The sequence below is a fragment of the Zonotrichia leucophrys genome, chromosome 14, assembly GCF_028769735.1.
Source record: "Zonotrichia leucophrys gambelii isolate GWCS_2022_RI chromosome 14, RI_Zleu_2.0, whole genome shotgun sequence".
Lineage (NCBI taxonomy): Eukaryota > Metazoa > Chordata > Aves > Passeriformes > Passerellidae > Zonotrichia > Zonotrichia leucophrys.
Genome location: NC_088184.1, coordinates 12,910,780 through 12,930,814, shown reverse-complemented (window position 1 = coordinate 12,930,814; position 20,035 = coordinate 12,910,780). Strand labels below are relative to the sequence as shown.

Below are 20,035 nucleotides of genomic sequence, written 5' to 3'. Positions count from 1 at the left end.
GCATACTCACCAAGAAGGGATAAGACAAGCTTAGGAGATAAAAAAGCAACAGGCACTAGGACAGAAATACAAACAGTCTTAGACCAGAGGAGCAGCCTCAGCTCTCCTTATTCCTGTTCTCTGTTCCATTCACAATCATTTGTTCCTCTTTTCCAGTTAAGATCAGGGCCTCAGCCTTGAGTGTCAGCAGTGTCCAGTGAGTTACTCCAGAAACCTCCTGCCCTCACACTGGCATGGAGCCTGCAGCAGGCTCCAGGAGCTGGGTGACCATCCTCAGGGCCAAAGGGAGAGAGTCATTCACCTCCTTCTGAAACCGTGTGCTGGCCACAGGTGGGGTGAACACAAACTGAGCCACGCTGGGCATTTTCAGCAGGTTCATGAGCTCAGTTGCACGTATAAGGATCTCCTCAAGGTCTTCCTCGCAGTAAACAGAGGTGACAGCAGGGCTCTGCACAAATGTCCTCATCTTGGACAGAAACATGGACACTCTGCAGGAGAGAAGGACACAGATATCAGCTGGCAGGACCTTTTCACCCAGCCAGGTCACTACTTCAGTGTGTAAACTCCAACAGACTAGTGCAGGTGACAGAGATGAATCCCACTCCTCCAAACTCTGCCCTTCCACAGCTCACCTCTGTCCTTTTTCAGTTCCATGACTCAATTATTAATCAACACCAGCAAACCCACATTCAGACCCATGAGATCTGCACGTTTCAACCCTTGGCCGGTGCTCACCTGGGGATCAAGTCCTGGCTGCGGGCTGCCAGCTTGGTCAGGGTGGCCATGAGGACACTGATGGCTCGGGGGGCACAGCTGGGGGTGCTGGCCTGTGGCCTGAGCTGGGTGATCTCAAAGAGCACGGCCTCCAGGGTCTCGAAGAAGCGCGTGATCTGCTCCACCGTGCAGCGCTTGTCGTGCGACACCGACAGGAACTCGCCGACAGCCCACGCCTGTGCCAGGCCAGAGGGGAGCACAGGGAAAGGGAAATGAATCATTTTCAGGGAACAGAAAAGCAGGTGAGAGTGCAGCTGGAGCAGCCCTGCTCACCATGTGGGTGAAGATGGCCTCCTTGCTCTGGATGTTGCTGACTGCTCCTGAGAACTCCAGGATCTCCGTGGACAGCTCCACCACGAGCGCAGGGCGCAGCCCGCAGAGCATCGCCAAGTTTGAGCCCAGCACCCTGGGGCAGAGACAGGGGCACAGCTCAGAGCAGGGCAAGGTGCTGATGCCCAAGGCCAGGAGGGGCTGGCAGCACCCAGCCACTGGCACAGGGCTGTATCCTCAGGATGCTCCCAGCCAGGATGAAGGTGCAGCCCCCGTTTTGCACCCTTCAAAGGTAAATCACAGTGGGGACTGGGTCAAAACTGAAAAGGTTCCTCCAGGAGGAAGGGCTGGGAGCTGGGCTGTGCCTCCTGTCTCCTCTCACCTGTACACATCCTCTTTGAAGGCTGGGATCTCATAGAGCTGGTCACTCCTCTGCAGCAGCAGCACCACCAGCTGGTTTATCAGAGAGCCATCTGCAAACTGAAAGCCAGCCCTTGTTTCAGCAGCCAAACCCCAAAATAACCAGCCAGGTGAGACAGCTGGCAGAGAAACTGCCTGGTCTAGGAGGGGAGCAGTGCACAAAACAGGTATCAGGCACTCCCTGTGCTCTCATCTCTGTCCTTTACAGCTGGCTGAGAGCACAGAATGAACCTGACACTGCTCCACAGAGCTCTTCTGTTTTTCTGGATCAAGTGGCCAGCTCAGTGCTGGTTCATGCCAGTTCCAATCCTACCCTCCTCTTTCTCAGAGTGCAGCATCTTTCCAATTTTGCTTCTACAACTGCAAGAGATCCCTGTAGCCCAGCTGGGAACTGAAAACCCCCAGAAGGACCTACCTCTGCCACCACCCTGAAAAAGAGCTCCAGTAAGACAGGCACAGTCTCTGCACACTGCACCACCCTGGGGCTGCCAGCCAGGGATCCCAGCAGCTGCCGAAGTGGAACCAGACTGTGGGCAGAAGAAGAGTTACTGCTCAAGGTTTGTTCCCAGTTGCCCTTCCCTATTCCCCACAAGGCCTTTGAGTGCTGCCAAAGCTGACAGAGGCCAGCTCAGAGCAGCTGTGCCTGTCCCAGTAACCCCAGTGCTGCCTCCCAGAGCTGCAGGGCTGAAGCACACTCCAGGCAGGCTCCTACCTGTCTGGAGCATCCTCAGGAGCAGCCCTGCTGCGGAGGAGATACTGGAACATGCTCCTGTAGAGGGGATGGTGGAAGGCCTCCAGACACGTGGCTGGCTTCCCAGCTGGGTCAGCCCCAGCCTTCTCAGAGGCAGGAAGAGCTGCTGCCCTAGCAGGGAACACACAGAATGTGCTGCAGTGAGAATGGGCCAGAGCAGAACTGGGATCCTGAACACTGAACAGCAAGTTGGTCTAATCTCTGCCTTCCAGAGAGCCAACCTGATGAGCTCAGGCACCCCATATTCAGGCAGCAGTTTCAGACTTGCTTCTGTGTCACACCTGGGAAAGGAAAAATGGCACTCTATCCCTCAGTCATCCAAGCCCACCAACATCTAGGATGGCTCTCTTTTCTAAGCACTCCAGAAAGAGCTGTAATGTCAGGAGGACAAGGAAGAGCAGAGGTACACCCAGTTCTAGTCCTATCGCATCTTTATGGACACTCACAGCTCCTAAGATCTCAGGAAGAAAATTCTGTGTGCCCCCAGGAGAACAAAGCCAAAGCCAGGGCTAGGAGCAGGACAGGAAGAACAGGTATTTCACCTCTGTATTGAGGTGGTGGCTCGTGGAAGCCTCAAACATGGGACAATCATTTGGAGCTGGATAGGGAGAGTGGAATGGCAACAGCTCCCTGAGCCCCAAAGACAGCTCAGGTCTGAAATGTGAGAGCTGGGCACCTTCTCCTCCCATGTACAACACATTACTAGGAAAACTGGGCTGACATCTGTGCAGCCTTGTGTTAACCTGACTGCAGTGACTGCTCTGTGCCAGCTGAGGCTCAGGAGTGTGCACTGGGCTTTGGTCAGTGCTAAGATGCTGATTAACAAGTGAAAGGAAGGGAAGTGCATTACCTCAGCTGGATGTCCAGAGCTGCTGTCAAACAGGGCAGGTCAAGCAGCAAATGGAAGATCTCAATGGCTGTGCCTGGATCCAGCAGAAATGGGAGAAGGTCCACAAACTCAGAGATCAGAGCTGGGCTGTTCCACGCCAGGAACTGCAAGGAACAAGCACAAACTGCTGCACTATCCCTGCTACTCCATCACACACCCAGGCAACTCCACACTGTGACCAGATGGGATGGGAAGGGAAAGTCACTTCTGAAAAGCAAAACCAGAAAAGTCTGAGGGTTTGGTCAAAACCCAGGAGCCTTTTAGAAGCTCAACACAGGCCTCTGGCAGCTGGTTCAGTGGCTGGCAAGCTGCAGCTTACTCAACTTTTCCAGAAACAAGTACTGTGTCCTGTGTTCACTGTGCTGCCCTGCCCTCCACAGTCCTGCCAGCCCAGACTCTTCTCTCCTGGCAGTGCTGAACACACCCAGAACCCTCCTCCCCTTCAAACTCACACTTGTTTTGTAACAATCCTTCTTGCCTGTGCCCTCCCTAGCACTGCCATGAAGGCACATGGAGGGCTCTAGGGTGCAAATACAAAGTTCTAGGGCACAGAAGGGGATGTGAAGCAGGCTCTCCCCTCTGCTGCTCCAACATGTTTTACCTTGAAGAGATTTGGGAAGCTCTGCCTGAATATGCTGGAGGAGTCTGTGAAGAGCTGGCTGTTGTCTTTGCAGAACTGGACAAATTCAAAGGCCAGTGATGGGTTGTGGAAGAGCAGAGCTGGGATATCACTGAAGAGATGTTTGTAGATGGCATCTGAGTCCACAGCTGCCTGTTTGCCTGGGAGGACACAGCACCTTGCTGAGCACAGCCCAGCCCAGCCAGCAGCCCTGGCAGGCTCCAGGGGCTAAGAGAAATCTGGGTTATGTTCCCCTAAAGAGCAGGGGACACCCCAGCTCCTGGGGTGGGATCATCCATAGCAGAGCACAGGCAAGGTGCAATTACCAACCCTGGCAGGCAGCAAAGTGCCAGGACAAAAGGCTGTGCTGGAATAGGCAAGACTGAAGACTTACTGTGGTTCAGGAAGAACTGGGCAATGGGCAGCAGTGCCCTGGCATAAGTGGCATCCCCACAGATCCTGCTGTGCAGGATTTTCAGGCAGGAGACAGCACGGCACACGTAGGAGGAGTCCTGCTTGCAGATGATGTCCATGATTGTCACTGCCTCAATGAGACACTGCAGGAGAGCAGAGATGAAGATTGGAATGGGGGAAACCACAACCCCCCGAGCTTGAGCCCCACCCCTGTGTACTTACAGCTTTTTGCAGGTCTCCATCTTCTTTCTTCAGGGGTCCTGCCAGAGAAATGAGTCCAAGTTAAGCTTTGAGCCCACACAGGAACATGAGGCTGTCAGTTTGAGCACTAACCCTGGCTTCAGGACAGGCAGAACACACACAGATCCTAAATTCAGGCCATTGAGAACCAAGTTTCACATCCTTCCCTGCAAATCAAGGAGGCAGAACGTGACTGTTGCCTCCAAATCCTTCCCAACACCCCAGCTCAGGGCTGGTCAATGACTTCCCCCAGCAGGCCCTGTCCCTAGCAGAGGACTCCAGGGATCCCAGCCCAAAGATGCAGCAGTATTTTATTCCCCCCCTGGCAGGACTCACGGCGGGTGCTCTGCTCCACCAGGCGCTGGCAGTACGCGAAGGCTTTGTCCCGCAGCCGCTCCCTGGGCGGGAGCAGCCGGCCAGGCGTGGCTGGAGCAGGGACCAAGGGTGTCCCAGAGCTGTCCCCTCCTGCTGAGGCACCTGCACAGTGAACATCACACGTGTCAGCTCCTCACAGGCCATGGCACCCAGCAGCAGCCCAGCTGATTGAATAGAAAGGCAGCTGATTGTCCCCAGGGGCAGAGTGAAGAACAGGAGGCTGAGGGAAAAGGGAATGTTACAAGAATATTAAGGAGATGCTGTCTCCCATCACCCAGGCTTTCCTTCCGAGGAATCCATGGGGCTTTGTCTGAAAACAGGAGACTAACCCAACAGGTAATTCCCCAAGGAAGGATCAATAAGTATCAGTCAGGAGGTTTAGTGCTATTCCTTCCCAAACTTTCCCTGCTCCTAGTGCAAGATCTCTGAACTCTTGCCCATATTACTGCCACTCAGAATGAGACGATGGTTTGGGCTGGAAGGGACTCAAAACTCATCCAGTTCCAAAGCCACTGCCATGGCCAGGGACACCTTCCACTACCCCAGGTGGCTCCAAGCCCTGTCCAATCCAGCCTTGAGCACTTCCAGGGATGGGACAGCCACAGCTTCTCTGGGCAACTTGTGCCAGGGCCTCACCACCCTCACAAGGAATAATTTCCTCCTAATACCTAGTCAGTTTGAAAGAGAGGAGATTGCTGGGTTGCTGGTGCAGCCACCTCATGAGACATCTGAGAGCACACAGCCCTCCTGGGGCCACAGACCACACCTTCAATCCCTACCTGGATTAAGGGTGTCCAGCTCCTTGCCCCCATAGCACAGCAGCCAGTTTCTCAGCATGGAGAAAGCCTGCACGTTGAGCCACTGGTCCTGTGTGTAGTGCTGAGCCACTGAGAGCACTGTGAAGAAATCTGTGGCAACAGCACCATCCACCTCTGTGATAGGAGCAGGCTGAGAGAGAAGATGCAGCAGGTCAGAGCCCCAGGGGAAGGCCAAGTGAGAGGGCAGGGAAAGCCCCAGGGAGCCCATGGAGACAAGCAGCCCTTGTTTGGGGCCCTGCAGGAGGGCAGGTATGCAGAGAGAGAAAAGCCAGCTGTGCTGGACCCTTCTCCCCAGCTGAAACACTCAGCTTTGACACTGCTCTCGTTTGCACCTTTAACTCTGAGGTACAGGGTCACTAAAAGACTCTTCTCTAAAAACTGCTTCAAGGATTAAAGCTCTGGGTCTACAGCTGAACTCCTAAATCTCAGAGCTGTAAATCCCCTTTGCTTTCCTATGTGTCTCAACCACATATCCCACAAAAATCTAGCAGCACTTCTAGACTACTGTTTTCCAAAAGAAGGTGATTCTGGGAATCCAAACCAGCAGGTAACAGACTAACAAATGCTCTTGTGAGGTCACCATGGCACTCGGCACTCACCTGTTTGGTTCTGGGACTGGAGAAGAAGCCTCCAGAGGGTTGAGCCATTCCTTGCTGAATGCTTGCATACCTCAGCCAGTCAGCCAGCTTTTTACTGACAACATTGGTCTGTTCTGTACAAGGGAAGTGACAGGGTCATTGCTAGATGGGGCAGAGAAGCAGCCTCTGCAACATGTCCCTGTTAACCCTAAATTGCTGTGCTTTTTCTCCAGCCTGGATCACTCTCTGACCCAGCAATCCATAAAGAAACTGGTACCCCAAGGTGGATGTTCTACACTCCTCATACTCCCTCAGCCAGGGAGTGAGTGCTGGAGCCAAGGACTCTGCTACCAGATCACCCAAGAGATACTTGTTCCTTTGTCTCCATCCACAGCTGCTGTTAGGAGGAATGTACAAAACCACTGTCACATTATTCAGGCAGTGTCTGCCTTCAGCTCTGCAGCCAAAAGCACAACTCCCTCCCTGGGAGCTCACAGAAGCTGGGGCAGGTGATCCCTCCTGCTCTGGCAGCCCATGCACCCAGCCCAGCATCCTCCCCAGAGCTTCTCTGGCACTGCATGGAGCACACAAACCTCACAGGAAACTCCCAGAAACTCTTGCTCACAACTCTCCAGCATTTTGTGCCTGGAGTGCTCTCCTAGGTTAGCTCACCATGACCCACCCAGTGCTGCCTCTGCTGAGGAGCACCTCTAGTTGTTCCTGCTGCTCTCCTGACCACATGCACAGGCACATCTCTGTTTCCTTCTCTCCTGGCTTGATGCTCTTCAGGATATCTACAATTTCACACTCCTGCTGCATGTGGAGACCTCAGCTAGAGCACATGATCCTGTTATACAAATCCATGGCCAGGGTTTGACTGAAGGCCCATCCCAGTTCTGTGGGGTGGAACACATCTCACCCAGTAATTTCCCTTTCCTCATAGCAGAAATGTCACTTATAACAGCAGCTTCCAGCTGAGAGCCTCCTGATCAGTACCCAGACCACAGCCAGGTGGCAATCTCAGCCCTTGCTATAGATTTACCTTCTGTTAGGGATCCTGGGGAAAGGCTGATGACATTTGCCAGGACAGGAAGAAGGAACTGAGCACTCTGACCCTCGGGCAGTCTTCTTTCAAGGCCCTGCACAACACGCTGCCCCACAGCTGCCACTTCACCCCTGCTGCCCTGAAAAATAAAGCAGAAGGAAAGATAAATAATCTACCATCACCAGAGACCAATCTCCTCCACCAGGCATCAATAGCAAAGTCAAACACAAAAAGAACTGACAGCACAGGGGATTTTAGCACGTTTTACAGAGATTTTCTGCAATTTGAATTCACAGATCGATCCCAAACTGTAGGGCTGCTTATGTGTGTTTTTACACTGTGGAACTGCAGGACAGTCCCAAGGCTGGATATGGGAGAGAGGAGCTCTGTGAGGCAGCACATAAATAACACACTGCTGGTTTCTGTTTCATTTCCCTTAGTTAAGCAGACTCAGATGAATGTCACAAACATTGGAGAGGTTTCTAAGCACACAGTGAAACTCAGAACGAGAAGTTTCACAAAAATATTTTACCTTTAACAGGCACAATACAAGTAAAAGGAGAGGAAAAACAGAAGTTTGCAGCTTGTTCCCCAGGCAGCACTCAAAACAGGGAGATCCTCATGTTTGCTTCTCTTCATGGAGAATCTGGACCTTTGAAGTGTCATTTGTATTTACAGTTTTACATGTTTTGTAGGTTCTGTGTATGTTTCTTATATGTGAACATGAAAGCCAATATCATAAGAAGAGTATCTAAAATCTTTCCCAGGTTCAAGCAACCCTGATTTGAAATCTATTCCAGCAGCCAGCTCTAAAGGGTTCTTTTTTGCTTCCAGGACCTCAGTGACTGAACATGATAATTTTAAGCATTTTTTGTAGTTAAGTGCTATACACAAAAATTTGCTATTTTTCCCATGCAAAGCAGAATAATGAGATCCTTTAAATGAACATTGAAATACCTCTGCTTTTTTCTACATACTTACAATTGATTTTCACTCTCCTTGAGCTCAGGAGCAGGGAACAATCAAAAAGCAAATCCATATTGACAGGAGAAGATCTCTGATCTGACAGGTCGTTTACCTGAGCCAGAAGGACGGAGGATACCAGGCTCAAGAGCTTTGTATCTTGAATCTCATCACAGGAGAGGACAAGATCGTTGCAAGGTGACATCTCTCTCAGGATGGCAGCACACAACACCTGAATCTGCTCGGGACTTTTGGGTGAGCACAGCACTGTCTGCAGCTGCTCCACAAACTTGCCATCGAGCCTGCAAGAGTCACAGCAAACACCACTGCAAGGCAAGGAAAGATCCAGATGTTTATTTCCTGTGTATTTTTGGCTTTGGGATGATCCCCTTGACAGTGACTAACGCCACTCATCACCTTCATTTCTGAGTGAAGCCTCAGCGACACCAACACTTGTTAACCTTGCTGCAAAAGGAGATGGGCACTTCTGCTCAGCAAGGGGGTGAAAGGAAAAGAGGGGCTTTGTGTTCAAAGAGAATTTAGCGTTTTCAAGGCAGCGTGTTATTTTAAAGCCCCTTCTTTTTGGTTAGAAGGTAACGCTTTGCATCTCTAACACCCGGGGCGCACAGGGCACTCACTCACTTGCGGGGGTACTTGGTGGCGGCCACGCTGAGGTGCAGCCTCTGCAGCCCATCCACGGCCTCGGGGCCGGCCTCGGGGCCCTGCAGCAGGGCGGACACACGGGCGGTGAATCTCCGCAGTTCCTCCTCCTGGATCTCCCTGCGGGCCGGTCGGGGCTGTCAGAACCCGGGCCCCCTCGGGAAGCTCCGGGCTGCAGGGTCGGTACTCACCGCCCGTCCCCCCGCTCCCGCCAGCACCCCCGCCCGGCCCGAGGTGTCCGTGCCGCTGTCCCCGTCCCCTGTCGCACCTGGCCTGCCGGAGGAAGCTCTCGGCAGCCGCCGTGAACATCCCGGCCCCGCCGCCGCCCGGGCCCGCCGCGCCACGGTACGCGGCCAAAGCCGCCCCCCATGGGCGGGCGGTACGCCCGCGCCGGCTCCGGGGGGACGCGGCGGCTGCTGCACGAAGGTTCCGCCCGGCGGGAGGGGCTCGCAGAGGCGCGGGGTGACCAAAATCCGCGCTGGGGGCTGCAAAAGGACTGTCCGAGGGGCTCTGTTGTTATCTGCAAAAGGACTGTCCGAGGGGCTCTGTTGTTATCCCCCACCTCAGGAGACTGAGCACAAGCTGGGCTCTGAGGTCACCCCACTCTAGGCACTCAGACCTACGGAGAACATCATTACATGGCAGAGATGAAAGCTGGGGCTTCTGCAGGTGGGATGGTAAAACAATAAATGTATCAGCCTTTCCTGCAACCTGTCCATAAAACAGAGGTTTCCAAAACAGTATGAGATGTTAAACCAGCTGCTCAGTCTTCAGCACTCCCAGAAGTTAAAAATCCATCAGGACCTTCTCTTCCGACTGCCAACACAGCTGGAGCTGCCAGCACCTCGCTGAGCACTGCCCTGCAAGGAGGAGATGCCAGGGGATGGGATTTGGCACTTTGCCTTTGGTAATTCCCTGCCCTGTGCTCTCCTGGCATTAAGGTTCATTAGCACCATGCCTGGGCAATCAGCCAGCAGAGAGCAGCACGTGGGGAGCCAAAGGCAGGATAATGTTAAAATACACCCCCGGAAAGGGCTCTGGATTAATACATTTGCTCACTGTGTACTGTGTTATTAATTTTTTAATTAGTTAGTCAATTAAAACTAATCCTCCCTGTAGTAACTGAAGGGAGACTACAAGAAAGAGAGAAACTTTTTACAAGGGCATGGAGTGACAAGACAAAGGGGAATGGCTTCAAACGGAGAGGGCAGGGTTAGATGGGATACTGGGGAGAAATTCTTCCCTGTGAGGGTGATGAGGCCATTGCTGAGATTCCCAGAGAAGCTGTGGCTGCCCCTGGATCCCTTGAAGTGTCCAAGACCAGGCTGGACAGAGCTTGGAGCAGCCTGGGATAGTGGAAGGAGTCCCTGCCCACGGCAAGGATTGGAACAAGCTGATTTTTAATGTTCTTTCCAACCCCAACCATTCAATGGTTCTAAAATTCTATGAATTACAGCTACTTTATATCAATTGAGGCCTTAAAAGATATCACTATTTAATTTTGGAGCTAAGAATGTTTAGTCAAAATAAACCCAGAACTTAAATTGCAGCTGCGTTAGGAAGAAAAAGGAGGAAAAGTCCAACTACAAGACAGATAAAGTATTGTTTTCTGATCTCACAGGCTTAAATGAAAACAATTATTATAAATTACAGGGGAACACACTGGAATAATTTAACTTTCAAAATAACAATGTTTCACTTCATGACAAAACAAAAGCTGGAGCTGGAGGAATCCTTTACAAGCCCCAGGAGAAGCATCACAGATCTCAAACACACAAGTCCATATGTTCACTCTGCTGTGAGCCAACAGCTGCCCAAATAACTGACAAGGGATCAAAAGTGGGGAGTCTGAACTCCAAACACTGCAAGGTGTGCACATACACACTTCCTTCCTACAGGAAAAAAAAGGAAAAAATATTAAACACAGTCCCCTCACTGCTACAGGAAACTCAACCCCCCTGGGATGTTACACTGCAAGGAGCCAAATCTGGCACCCAAAAACAGCAAAGCAATTTCAGGGCGTTTTCTCTTTCATATATAATTTTATTTCTGGTTATAGAAACAAATGCTAAGAGGAGAAGCAACATTCCCCAACCACATACATCAAATTAAGGTAACAGAACAGTTAAAATAAATGAAAAAAAAAAAAAAAGTAGAAATTTAAACCTTTGTTATAGCTTTAAAATATTAACGTTCTCGATACATTAGAAATCACATTCAGATCTCAAATTACTTAAAAAATGTATGGCTCTATATTAAAAAAACAAACAAACAAAACCACTGTATCCCATCTGAAGTGGAAATGCAGGATCCCACACCCTGCTGGGAGCCAGGGCTGCCTCCAGCACCTCACAGGAGCAGCAACATGGCCAGAGAAAGAACTTGAGCTTCACATCCACTGCCCCTTGGGATACACATCTGCTTTTTAAAAAGCACTGATAACGAAAACAAGTCACAAAAAAACCCCAAAACAACTTTTGATATCAGCTGTAAAAAAAAAAAAAAACCAAAACAAAACAACCCCACAAACCCCAAAACATCTGGCTGGAGGTGTCTTGCACAGGCAACACCAGGAACTGAAATGCAAGCATGGCTTTAGTTTCCCCTTTCCATCACCTTCTTATTTTATAAAATAAGTGCCAAACGGAGGTGAAAGGGGTAAGGCTGGCCCAGATCTCTGTAGCAAACCCTTCTGTGAAGCCACTGAGGTATTTCAGGTTCTCCTCTCAGCCTTCCCCAGGGACTCGGGGGGAATGAGCATCTGCAGAACAGGGGGAGAGTTGGATTTTTCTGAATTTGTTTTTTATTAGAGCAATTATTCAGGGTTGGATGTGAATTTCCAGCTTTACCATCCGTTGCTCACACACAGCTTTTGATTTATCCCTAAACAGCTTTTAACAGTCCTTTGGATAACAGTCCTTTGGATAGCTACAGACTCTCAAAATGCTCTTTTTGGCTACGTGGAGGTTGGCTGGCAGGCTGGGCAAGGCCAGCCCCCTCAGCACAAACAGCATGTCCAGAACCCAACACAACACATGGTCTTGTAAGATTTTCATGTTTTAAAGCCATTTTCTGTATCACTATATTTGAATGAGTTTGGTTTTATTTTTTTTTTTTTTTTTTTTTTTTTACATTCTGTTTTCTATTAAAGCAAAATGATCTTACAAACAATACTCTGGTTCCCTCTACTTCAAGCCCATTTGAAGGAGAAAAAAAAAAGAGAGATTAAGCAAGTTTAGGTTTACAGTAATTCAATTGCTACAGAGCCAACTTAGCAGCCTGCCCACCTCCCAAGAGCAGCATATAAATCAGCAGAACATCAGGATGTTCTGCAGCAGACTTTTAGCAGCAAGACAGTGAAACAGAAGGGATTCTCACTTTTTCTGCTCCATTTAAATCTCATTTTTCTTCAGCTAGCAGACATTTCTCCTCACCATTGCCCTTAGCTTTAAGGAAGGCTCTGTCTCAGACTGCTTTAGGTGGAAGTGAGGTGGGGTAGGAGCAGGACAGAGAGGTCCAGATCACAGCACAGCCTGGCAGCAGACACAGCCAAATATTGGGGAAGTCTGGGCTTCACAGGGGCTGTTTTCTGCTGGATGAGGAGGAAAGCTGCTTCCTTTCACTGCTCCTATCACCAGCCCTGTCCTCCCTGAAGAACTGAAGCCCCATCACCAGGCAGGGATTGCTGAGGGGAAGCTTTCACTCAGATCCTCACAGAGAATTTCCGGAAGAGCAATTAGGATTAGGAAGTCAAATATCACTTGCTTTTATTCTCAAAAGATCCAAGTGGTTCAAAATACACCCTTCTGTGAATTTAGTGATCCCTGTGGAATTAAATCACAACTGAACTTTGGCCAGTTCAGTAAAATTTACTCCTGTGAATTGAAACATTAGAAAAACTCTTCTGTGCTTGTTTTTAAGGGGATATAGACACACCTCACCCCAAAAAGAGACAGAAGCATGACAAAAGGAAAATAATCTCACCACAGAGGAAAAGAAACAATTTCCTAGTGCCCCAGTGTTAGCTTAGCCACCTGACAGAGAGGAATTCCTCAGCCTTACAGCATCCTCATGGGTCCCCCATCAATCTCCTCTGTTAGAAATCAGGTCCCATTACTGACAGAGCAGAATCTGTAAAGAACTCCCTGATACTGCATCTAGAGAGAACTGCAGACAAGGAAGGATTCCAGCTTTCATTAGTGCCATTTGGGAGGGGTTTCTTGCCAGAAAAGCAGCGTGGGCTGGGGCTGCTGCAAGCAGGACAAAGGCAGAAGCAGGGATCCTACACAAGGAAGATGCAAGTACCAAGCTGCCTCTTCTGCTCTGTGAGAGGAATGAAAGCAATCACTGAAGTAAAGCTGCTTCCACTGGCTGCTCACATTCATTACAAAAATAGGTTTATCATTCTTTCAGAGTCAGTGCCTGGTGCAGGAATTACCAACACACTGTATAAAAGTCTGTGTAAGTACCATTCAAGAGAAAGAAATAGTCATGGACCATTTATATATCTATATTGACACACACGCTCACACACTCACACATTAATAAATATAAATTTTATGTTTACACAGATCTAATTTAATATTCTCTGAAAAAAAATATTTAAAGGGTTTCTTCCTTAGCTGCCACCCATAAATTGTCAATGTTTGTTTTTCTGTCTTGAGAACAAAGGGGTAGATTTGGCACAACTACCCTCATGCTCTGAAACTTAAAGTGACACATAAGGAGAGGACCAACCATACATTCTGAAAGGTTTTAATTCAGTGTTGGTAAATTGAAAAGGTATCAAAAGAATTTTCCAAACATATAAATACAAACGTCACAAATTGATTCAAAATTTGGAATTTAAATATAGTGCTCCAAGAAAACCAACTATTTTTCAAAATGTCTTGCTCAGGCCAAAGTAAAATGCTCCCTGGTGTATTGCTGCCCCATGAAAGACACCCTAAAACAGAGAAAGCTCACAGAATTCCCAGTGCTGGTTCTGGCATGGGAATCCCCCCAAAATGCATGCACAAACACGTGCACTGACCTGCAAACAGCAGAGAGAGGTGTGAGCTAACACATCCCAGCCCAGAGATTCCCCAGGCACGTTTTGATCAGATCAACATGCAAGAAGGCATCACTCCAGCAGCCCCATGACCTTGTAGTGTACCTGTTGTTGTTTTCTGCAGCACAGCTGGCTCCTGTGGAAGCTACACTTTCCAGCAGTAGTGTAATGCTATAGTAGCAGCAGCTTGGGCATCATTTTTCACCCAGAAGGACACAAAAAGTTCTACAACAGATTGTTTACTCATGTAACTGCAACCTAACACGAGAATCCTAGCCAGATGCAGACCTTCAAGCAATGGAATTAAATGAGGAGTTGGATGAAAGGACTCTGGAGTTGACAGATGTAACTACAAATAGAGGGGAAAAACTGATGAAGAGCAGAAACAGGAGCTGCCCAGGAGACTGGCTGGCAAGAGAAGACAGATCATTTGCTGCAGGATGGCATCTGCAAGCTCAAAAACTCAGTGTGCAGCAAGGGCAAAATTATGAAGCAAATCCTGTTCCTTTAGAGGTTCATTCTTAATGCCCTAGTCCAACACTTATTAGCAGCAGGACTTAAAAAAAGCCTCAAAGATTTTGCAGCAGGTAGAAACTCACGGTAATTTCCACACTGGATTGAAACTATCACTTGATAAGATTAAGCACAGGTATCTTTAAAAGTGATCAGGATCCTTCAGTGCTGCTTCCTGCTCAAAAAGACCCAAGCTAGGACTGTTCCTTGGAAGATAAAGACAACATGGTTGCATCTGCACAAATGCAATCCAGTTCACTCTGTGATTTGTTCCTTACACTTGTCCTGCAGCAAGAGACCAAACAGGTACTGGGCTGTACTGGCAAAAGTGGGGCTGCCAGGCCAAGGGAAGGGATTCCTCTCCCAACCCATCCAGCATTCCCAGATCATGTCTGCAGCACTGTCTCTGCCTTTGGGCTCCCCAGCACAAGACTCACAGTGACCTCCTGCAGCAATTCCACCTGATGGACAAAAAGAGACCAAGACAACCAGGCTGGTTCAGCCTCAAGAGAAGGAAGCAAATTGGAAAAATCTTACTGGAATCTGCAAGTTCCTATTTGCAACATGCAGAGGAGGCAGAGCTGGGTTCTCCTCAGAGGCAAGGAACAAATGCAGCTGCATGGGAAATTCTTCTTATGTTGCTGAGAAGTTTTCACCTTGTGTGGTGAGAGTGGATTCTCTAAGGAGAGGTACAGAACTACCACCAGGTGAAATCCAAGATCCCCAAATCCAGGGAAACGCTTCTCTTTCACCCTACATTTTGACATTCACTTACACACTAGCACACACCAGTGACACCAAACAAATACCCCCTTGCTGACACAGATGAAAAGCTCCAACACCAACAGAACATCCCCAGCAGGCAGGGAGAAATGTTCCACACCACACTGCAAGGAGTTCAGGTCAGATGCTTGGATACAGGTCCCTAGCCTTCTGTGCTCCATTGTGGGCATTTCTCTACTGAAAAAAGATATAAAAAAAAGTAGAAATTAACTCTGAATGACAATTCTAAGTCAGTACAAAAGACCAAACATGCAAGATCAAGTTTACTCCCCCCAAAATCTGATGCTAGACCATGACATTGATGGCAGAAGCACTGTAAGAGCTTGAGCTGTTATTTCTTTCCTTACAAAGCTTTAACATGTCTCTGAAAACATTCTCCTGAATAAGCTCTGCCCAACAGTAACATGTCTACAACACAGCATGAAAATTCATACAGGGTGACCAAAATGACCTTTCTCAACCTGTTCTGCAGCTCCATGCATTCCACAGGTATTTTCATCCTTGAGTCCTCAGGCAGAGCTTAATGCAAGGTGCTGCTCCTGTCAGTGGATAAAAATGACTGGATATGCTACAGGGGACAGTGTTAATGGTATGGGGAAGGGAGGAATATGGGAAGGAAAAAGAGTTGAAAAGAATATATGAGCTAATCATGAACTTCAATTTTGTGCTCAGCACTGTGCTATCACTAAATCAGATTAAATTGATCTTTCTCTAAAAAGCTTTCTGTATCATAAGAGCCAAGGTCAAGACAAACAACATGGAATTCCAGTGGAATAGAACAAAGAATAACTGCATTCAACTCTTGCAAACTGGGGCAAAGAAAGTTGCTATGAACTAACTGTGATCAAAGTAAAATTAATCAATGTCATTGCCTAAGGTGAAAAAAAAATCAATAGGGAATGGTGGAAAGTGAATTCACACATGAAGAACTTGCCTTTACAGTTTTCCCAGGTCCAAGTTATTGCAGTTTAAATATTCAATATGCCTTGATCTTCATTACACAGAGAGCAGAAAATGCAGTGAAGCCTCCACCTTCACTTCCCCTCAAACTTTTAGTTAATGTAATCAAAGATGAGATGCAACTTTTTAGATAATAAAAACAAGTCAGGTCATAAATTTAAAATAATCTGAGTACTGCATATAACCATTAAGGTAAACATTTTCTTCCTCGTTGAAGACTTAATTCTACCACCACACCTCTGCAGCCTGGAGAATCAGGACTGGTATGTAGAAAGAATGGTGCTGTCATCCAGACTGATCAGTGCTGAAAGAATTCATCTGGAGGCCTGAAAGAAGATGTCTTCATCTCACATGTTCTGGATGAGGACCACACTTTTCCACAGCTCTCAACACGATTTAGCAAGAAAAGTTATTTTACCTGGTACCAGGCAATGTTTAGCCAAACCTACAAAAAATCTGCAAATAGCAGGACTGCTTCCTACAGCAGCAGAGGGATGCAACAGACTGATAAAGCAAAAACCCCCTGACAGGGTGAACTGACAAGCTCCAGACATCTCAAGCAGAAAAGGTGAACAGAACAAAGACATTTGCTTATCCTCAACTCCCATTTGAACCAGCAGGCATTGTGAGCCACAAAAACAAGAGACAGAAAGTGTTATTCTGTTCTAAATACTCAGGAGGCAGAACTACACATGCAACGTGAGGATGGACTTTCAAGAGGTATCTACAAAGCAGCAGCTTTATGGTGGATGAAAACATTGTCACTCAGCTGATGTCCTAGTGCTGGATTAGTTTACAAAATTCAGGGCTTAATTATTTAGACTCTTCAAGAGAAAAGCATCAGCAAAGAAAAATCCACAGAATCTTGGCAGCTCCACATCCTGAGCAGTTTTCTGTTGGTTTTTCATCTTGCTCTGACTCACCCAACATTCTGGAAACCCAAGGAGTCCTGTGCTTCCGGAGCGCTCCCGAGCCCCGCGGCTGTTTCAGAGGCGTGCCTGTACCTAAACCAGCAGTCACCCGAAAGTAATGATTCATCACAGACACTGTGCTGCACTCTCACTTGTGCCTTCTGCCTAGAAGTTCATTTTATTGACTCCTGGCTTTGAAAAGGCTACAGAAAACAGAGCTAATCTCTGTGCTTTTCCGCTGCGCCACACCTCGCCTTCCTAGCGGGAGAAGGGACAGCTGGAGGCCAGCCTGCTTCAATTACTTTGTGGTCTCTAACAATCCTCCTTCACAAAACCATTTCAAAGTACTAAAATCCCATCTAATAACTTGTCACTAAGGGCACACACCTGAATTCTGAAAGCCCAGCTGAGATAAATGATCTGTCATGAATATTTTATGTGCCTCTCTCCGCAGAAAGTAACCGCAAATCATGAGAGCAAGAAATTCTTTCTTTCTTTCAGCAATATTTCTCACAAAATAATGGACTTGAGAATTAAACATGTCTGGATTTTATTCAAGTGGTGGGACTTGGTTATTGAATAGGATTTGGCAAAGACAAAGGAAACCTAGAAGGGAACAAGTGATGCCAGCTGTTACCTTGTGGATTTTCTCCCCAGATTCCAGCAGGCACCAAAGGGCTGTGCCTTGCCCCTAATCCCCATGGATATGCTGACAGTATCATTTACTGCACACTGGGGAGGGCTTTTCGCAATGTTTCTGCAGTGGGGTTTGCCTGTCTGCCTATTCACAGGACAGCAAATCAGTACAGATGGGGGATAACCCACCAGAGGCACAGCCCACCCCTCTTAAGTCTCTCTTGCCATTACCAAAGCTTCAACATTTGCTAAATTAAAAAATCTCTGCTGTGCTGCCAGAAGACATGTTAGCCAAGGGGACTGCAAAGGGTGTGAAGCCAAAGGGGTTTGCTGGAGGCTACAGGCAGGGGTGGATTTCTTTGCCAGGCATAAGATGTCACAAGTCAAATCTGCCTTCCTTGAAAGACATCCTTGTTCTATGTGAGGAGACGGGAACACAGTGTGAGGAAAGGCCTCCTCCTACTGGCCAACCCAAACGGTCCTCAAGGCAGGAGAGATGGGACAGGGAGCCAAGCAATGAAAGCAAACCTCCAAATCAATTTTGGTAAAACTGTTTGAAGAGCTCCAGTGAGTTTTGCCAAATGGAAAATAAAAGAGAAGTCTTTTGCCTTGGTTTACTACACTCTGCCAGAATTTGAATGAACCACGGTATGACCTTTGCTGCCTCTCATCCAAGCCCTAAACTTCCCTCTCCAAAGAGAAACACAAGAATTTTGCTGTTAGCCATCAAAGAGGGTCAGCTCTGACCTCCTGACCAGGGTCCATCAAGCTAAGGACCACACCACCACCAAGAGGTGAAGGTGACAGCTTTAGTGCAGAACATCAACCAGTATTTTCTCAAGTTCACAAAGACAGTGGCCATGCCTTCACCTGCAGTGCTAATTTCAACAAAAGCTGGTGCTTCACACAAGCTGTGATCAATCAAATGCACACAGAGCCTCCTGGAGAGACCCTTCCCCATGGGATCCTCAGGCATCAAGATACTTTGGCTGTTGTCCAGAGCAAGTGATGAATAATTGTTAGAAATTATTTGTTAAGATACAAACCCCTTTGTTTTTAACATCTTTACAGGAACCAAGTTAATACAGTTCCTCTGTCATCCTATTCTCCCTCAGAGGGAATGGAAAGAAATTCCATCTGGAAATCCAGGTGGCTGAGCCCAGTAACTCTTCCTCCTGAATCCCCACATAAATAAACATTTATATTCAGAATTTTCTATTTTAAAAAAACAGAATCATTTGCCTTTTTTTTTTTTAAGCTTGGTACCATGTTTCTTTAATGTTGTTGTGAGATACTGCACCCATCTTTCAGCATTTGATTGCCTTAGGTGACCTTTTTAAAATGGTCCTATGGTTCAAAGCTCTCAGAAGCGTGGTATTAAGGCATAGAACGTGAGGAGTTTTCTTTCCAGGGAGCAGATTGTATTTGTATTACATTCCTTTAGATTCTGAACTGCAAATCCCATCCCCTTGGAGCCAAAAGGGGAAAAGATAGTTAAAAATATCCCAGCAGTCATACAATCAGTTGTCTGTATTTTTTTTGAATCTTAAAAAACAAAAAAAAAAAAAAAGGAAAAAAAAAAGGAAAAAACATCCCATAAGTAGAGACAGAACAGAGTTCCAGATATGGGTTCTTGGGAGGGATTTTCCATTCTTTTTGGCACCTTGTGATTATAACAGCTGTTGTCCTCCCATTGAAAAAAATCTGCCTTTAAAAAGAGCTCTTTATCAGCTGTGTTTTGAACTGTTACAGTTGTGGTTGGTTTCCTGTGAAAGCTGCTTTAGGGCTCCTGCCCTCCCATGCCCACCCCGCCATCGCTCCAGCTCCTCCCACCGCTTCTTCATTCACTGGTTGCCTGTCCCTGTGGCACTGTGGCTGTGATGACAGCAGCCTGGGCTGGCCCTGCTGCACCGGGCTCCTCCAGCCGTGCTCTCTTCACCTCGGGCTCGCTGTTGGAGGCTGCTGCTGCCGCCGTCTCTTCGGTCCCTGCCTCGCACACCCGGCTCACCACAACAGGGGTGGACGAGCTGGCCTGGGCTGCAAGGAGCTGCAGAGGGTTTGTGAGAGCTGGCAGGGAAGATAAGAAAGAGAAGCACAATTAGTGGGGTGAAGCAGAGCAAGTGTTTGCTATTCCAGGCAATGCAAGAAAAGAAAATCCCACTGTTCAATACAACAGCTGGCACAAGGTCAAGTGTTGCTTCCCAGTGCATTTTGAAAGCCTGGCTTGCCTTGTCGCTCCCTCTCCCTCCACAACCTCAGCTTTTCAAGTTTACCAAACCAGCAACAACTCCTCTCACAGGAGAACTTCCTGCTTCCCTTGCACTATCAAACAAAGCATTGCTAGCTAAGTATTCAGGGGAGGATCA

The 20,035-nt window shown here is 48.0% G+C and overlaps 2 protein-coding genes across 4 annotated transcripts in view; both read right to left on the bottom strand.

Moving 5' to 3' along the window:
• Window positions 1-78: 78 nt before the first annotated feature.
• On the bottom strand, window positions 79-9,195 carry AP5Z1 (adaptor related protein complex 5 subunit zeta 1). 3 transcript variants are annotated; one of them, XM_064726398.1, is made up of 17 exons: window positions 9,085-9,195; window positions 8,795-8,936; window positions 8,272-8,458; window positions 7,191-7,332; window positions 6,170-6,282; window positions 5,532-5,700; window positions 4,714-4,854; window positions 4,360-4,397; window positions 4,118-4,280; window positions 3,706-3,884; window positions 3,066-3,208; window positions 2,177-2,326; window positions 1,880-1,991; window positions 1,427-1,524; window positions 1,048-1,180; window positions 736-950; window positions 79-488 (listed from the first exon to the last, which is right to left on the bottom strand). In XM_064726398.1, exons 2-17 carry the CDS (start codon window positions 8,848-8,850, stop codon window positions 224-226), a joined length of 2,304 nt encoding a protein of 767 aa, XP_064582468.1. In that variant the 5' UTR covers window positions 8,851-8,936; window positions 9,085-9,195; the 3' UTR covers window positions 79-223. The 3 variants fall into 3 exon arrangements, with proteins under 3 accessions (XP_064582468.1, XP_064582467.1, XP_064582469.1); XM_064726397.1 differs by having other exon boundaries at window positions 8,799-8,936; XM_064726399.1 differs by lacking the exon at window positions 9,085-9,195 and adding an exon at window positions 9,008-9,051.
• A 2,721-nt stretch (window positions 9,196-11,916) lies between these two features.
• The window catches only part of FOXK1 (forkhead box K1), a 55,299-nt gene continuing 47,180 nt past the window's right edge, over window positions 11,917-20,035 (bottom strand). The window contains exon 9 of the mRNA XM_064725752.1: window positions 11,917-19,736. Coding sequence (XP_064581822.1) covers window positions 19,510-19,736 — 227 coding nt within the window. The 3' untranslated portion in view covers window positions 11,917-19,509. The remainder of the gene's footprint in view (window positions 19,737-20,035) is intronic.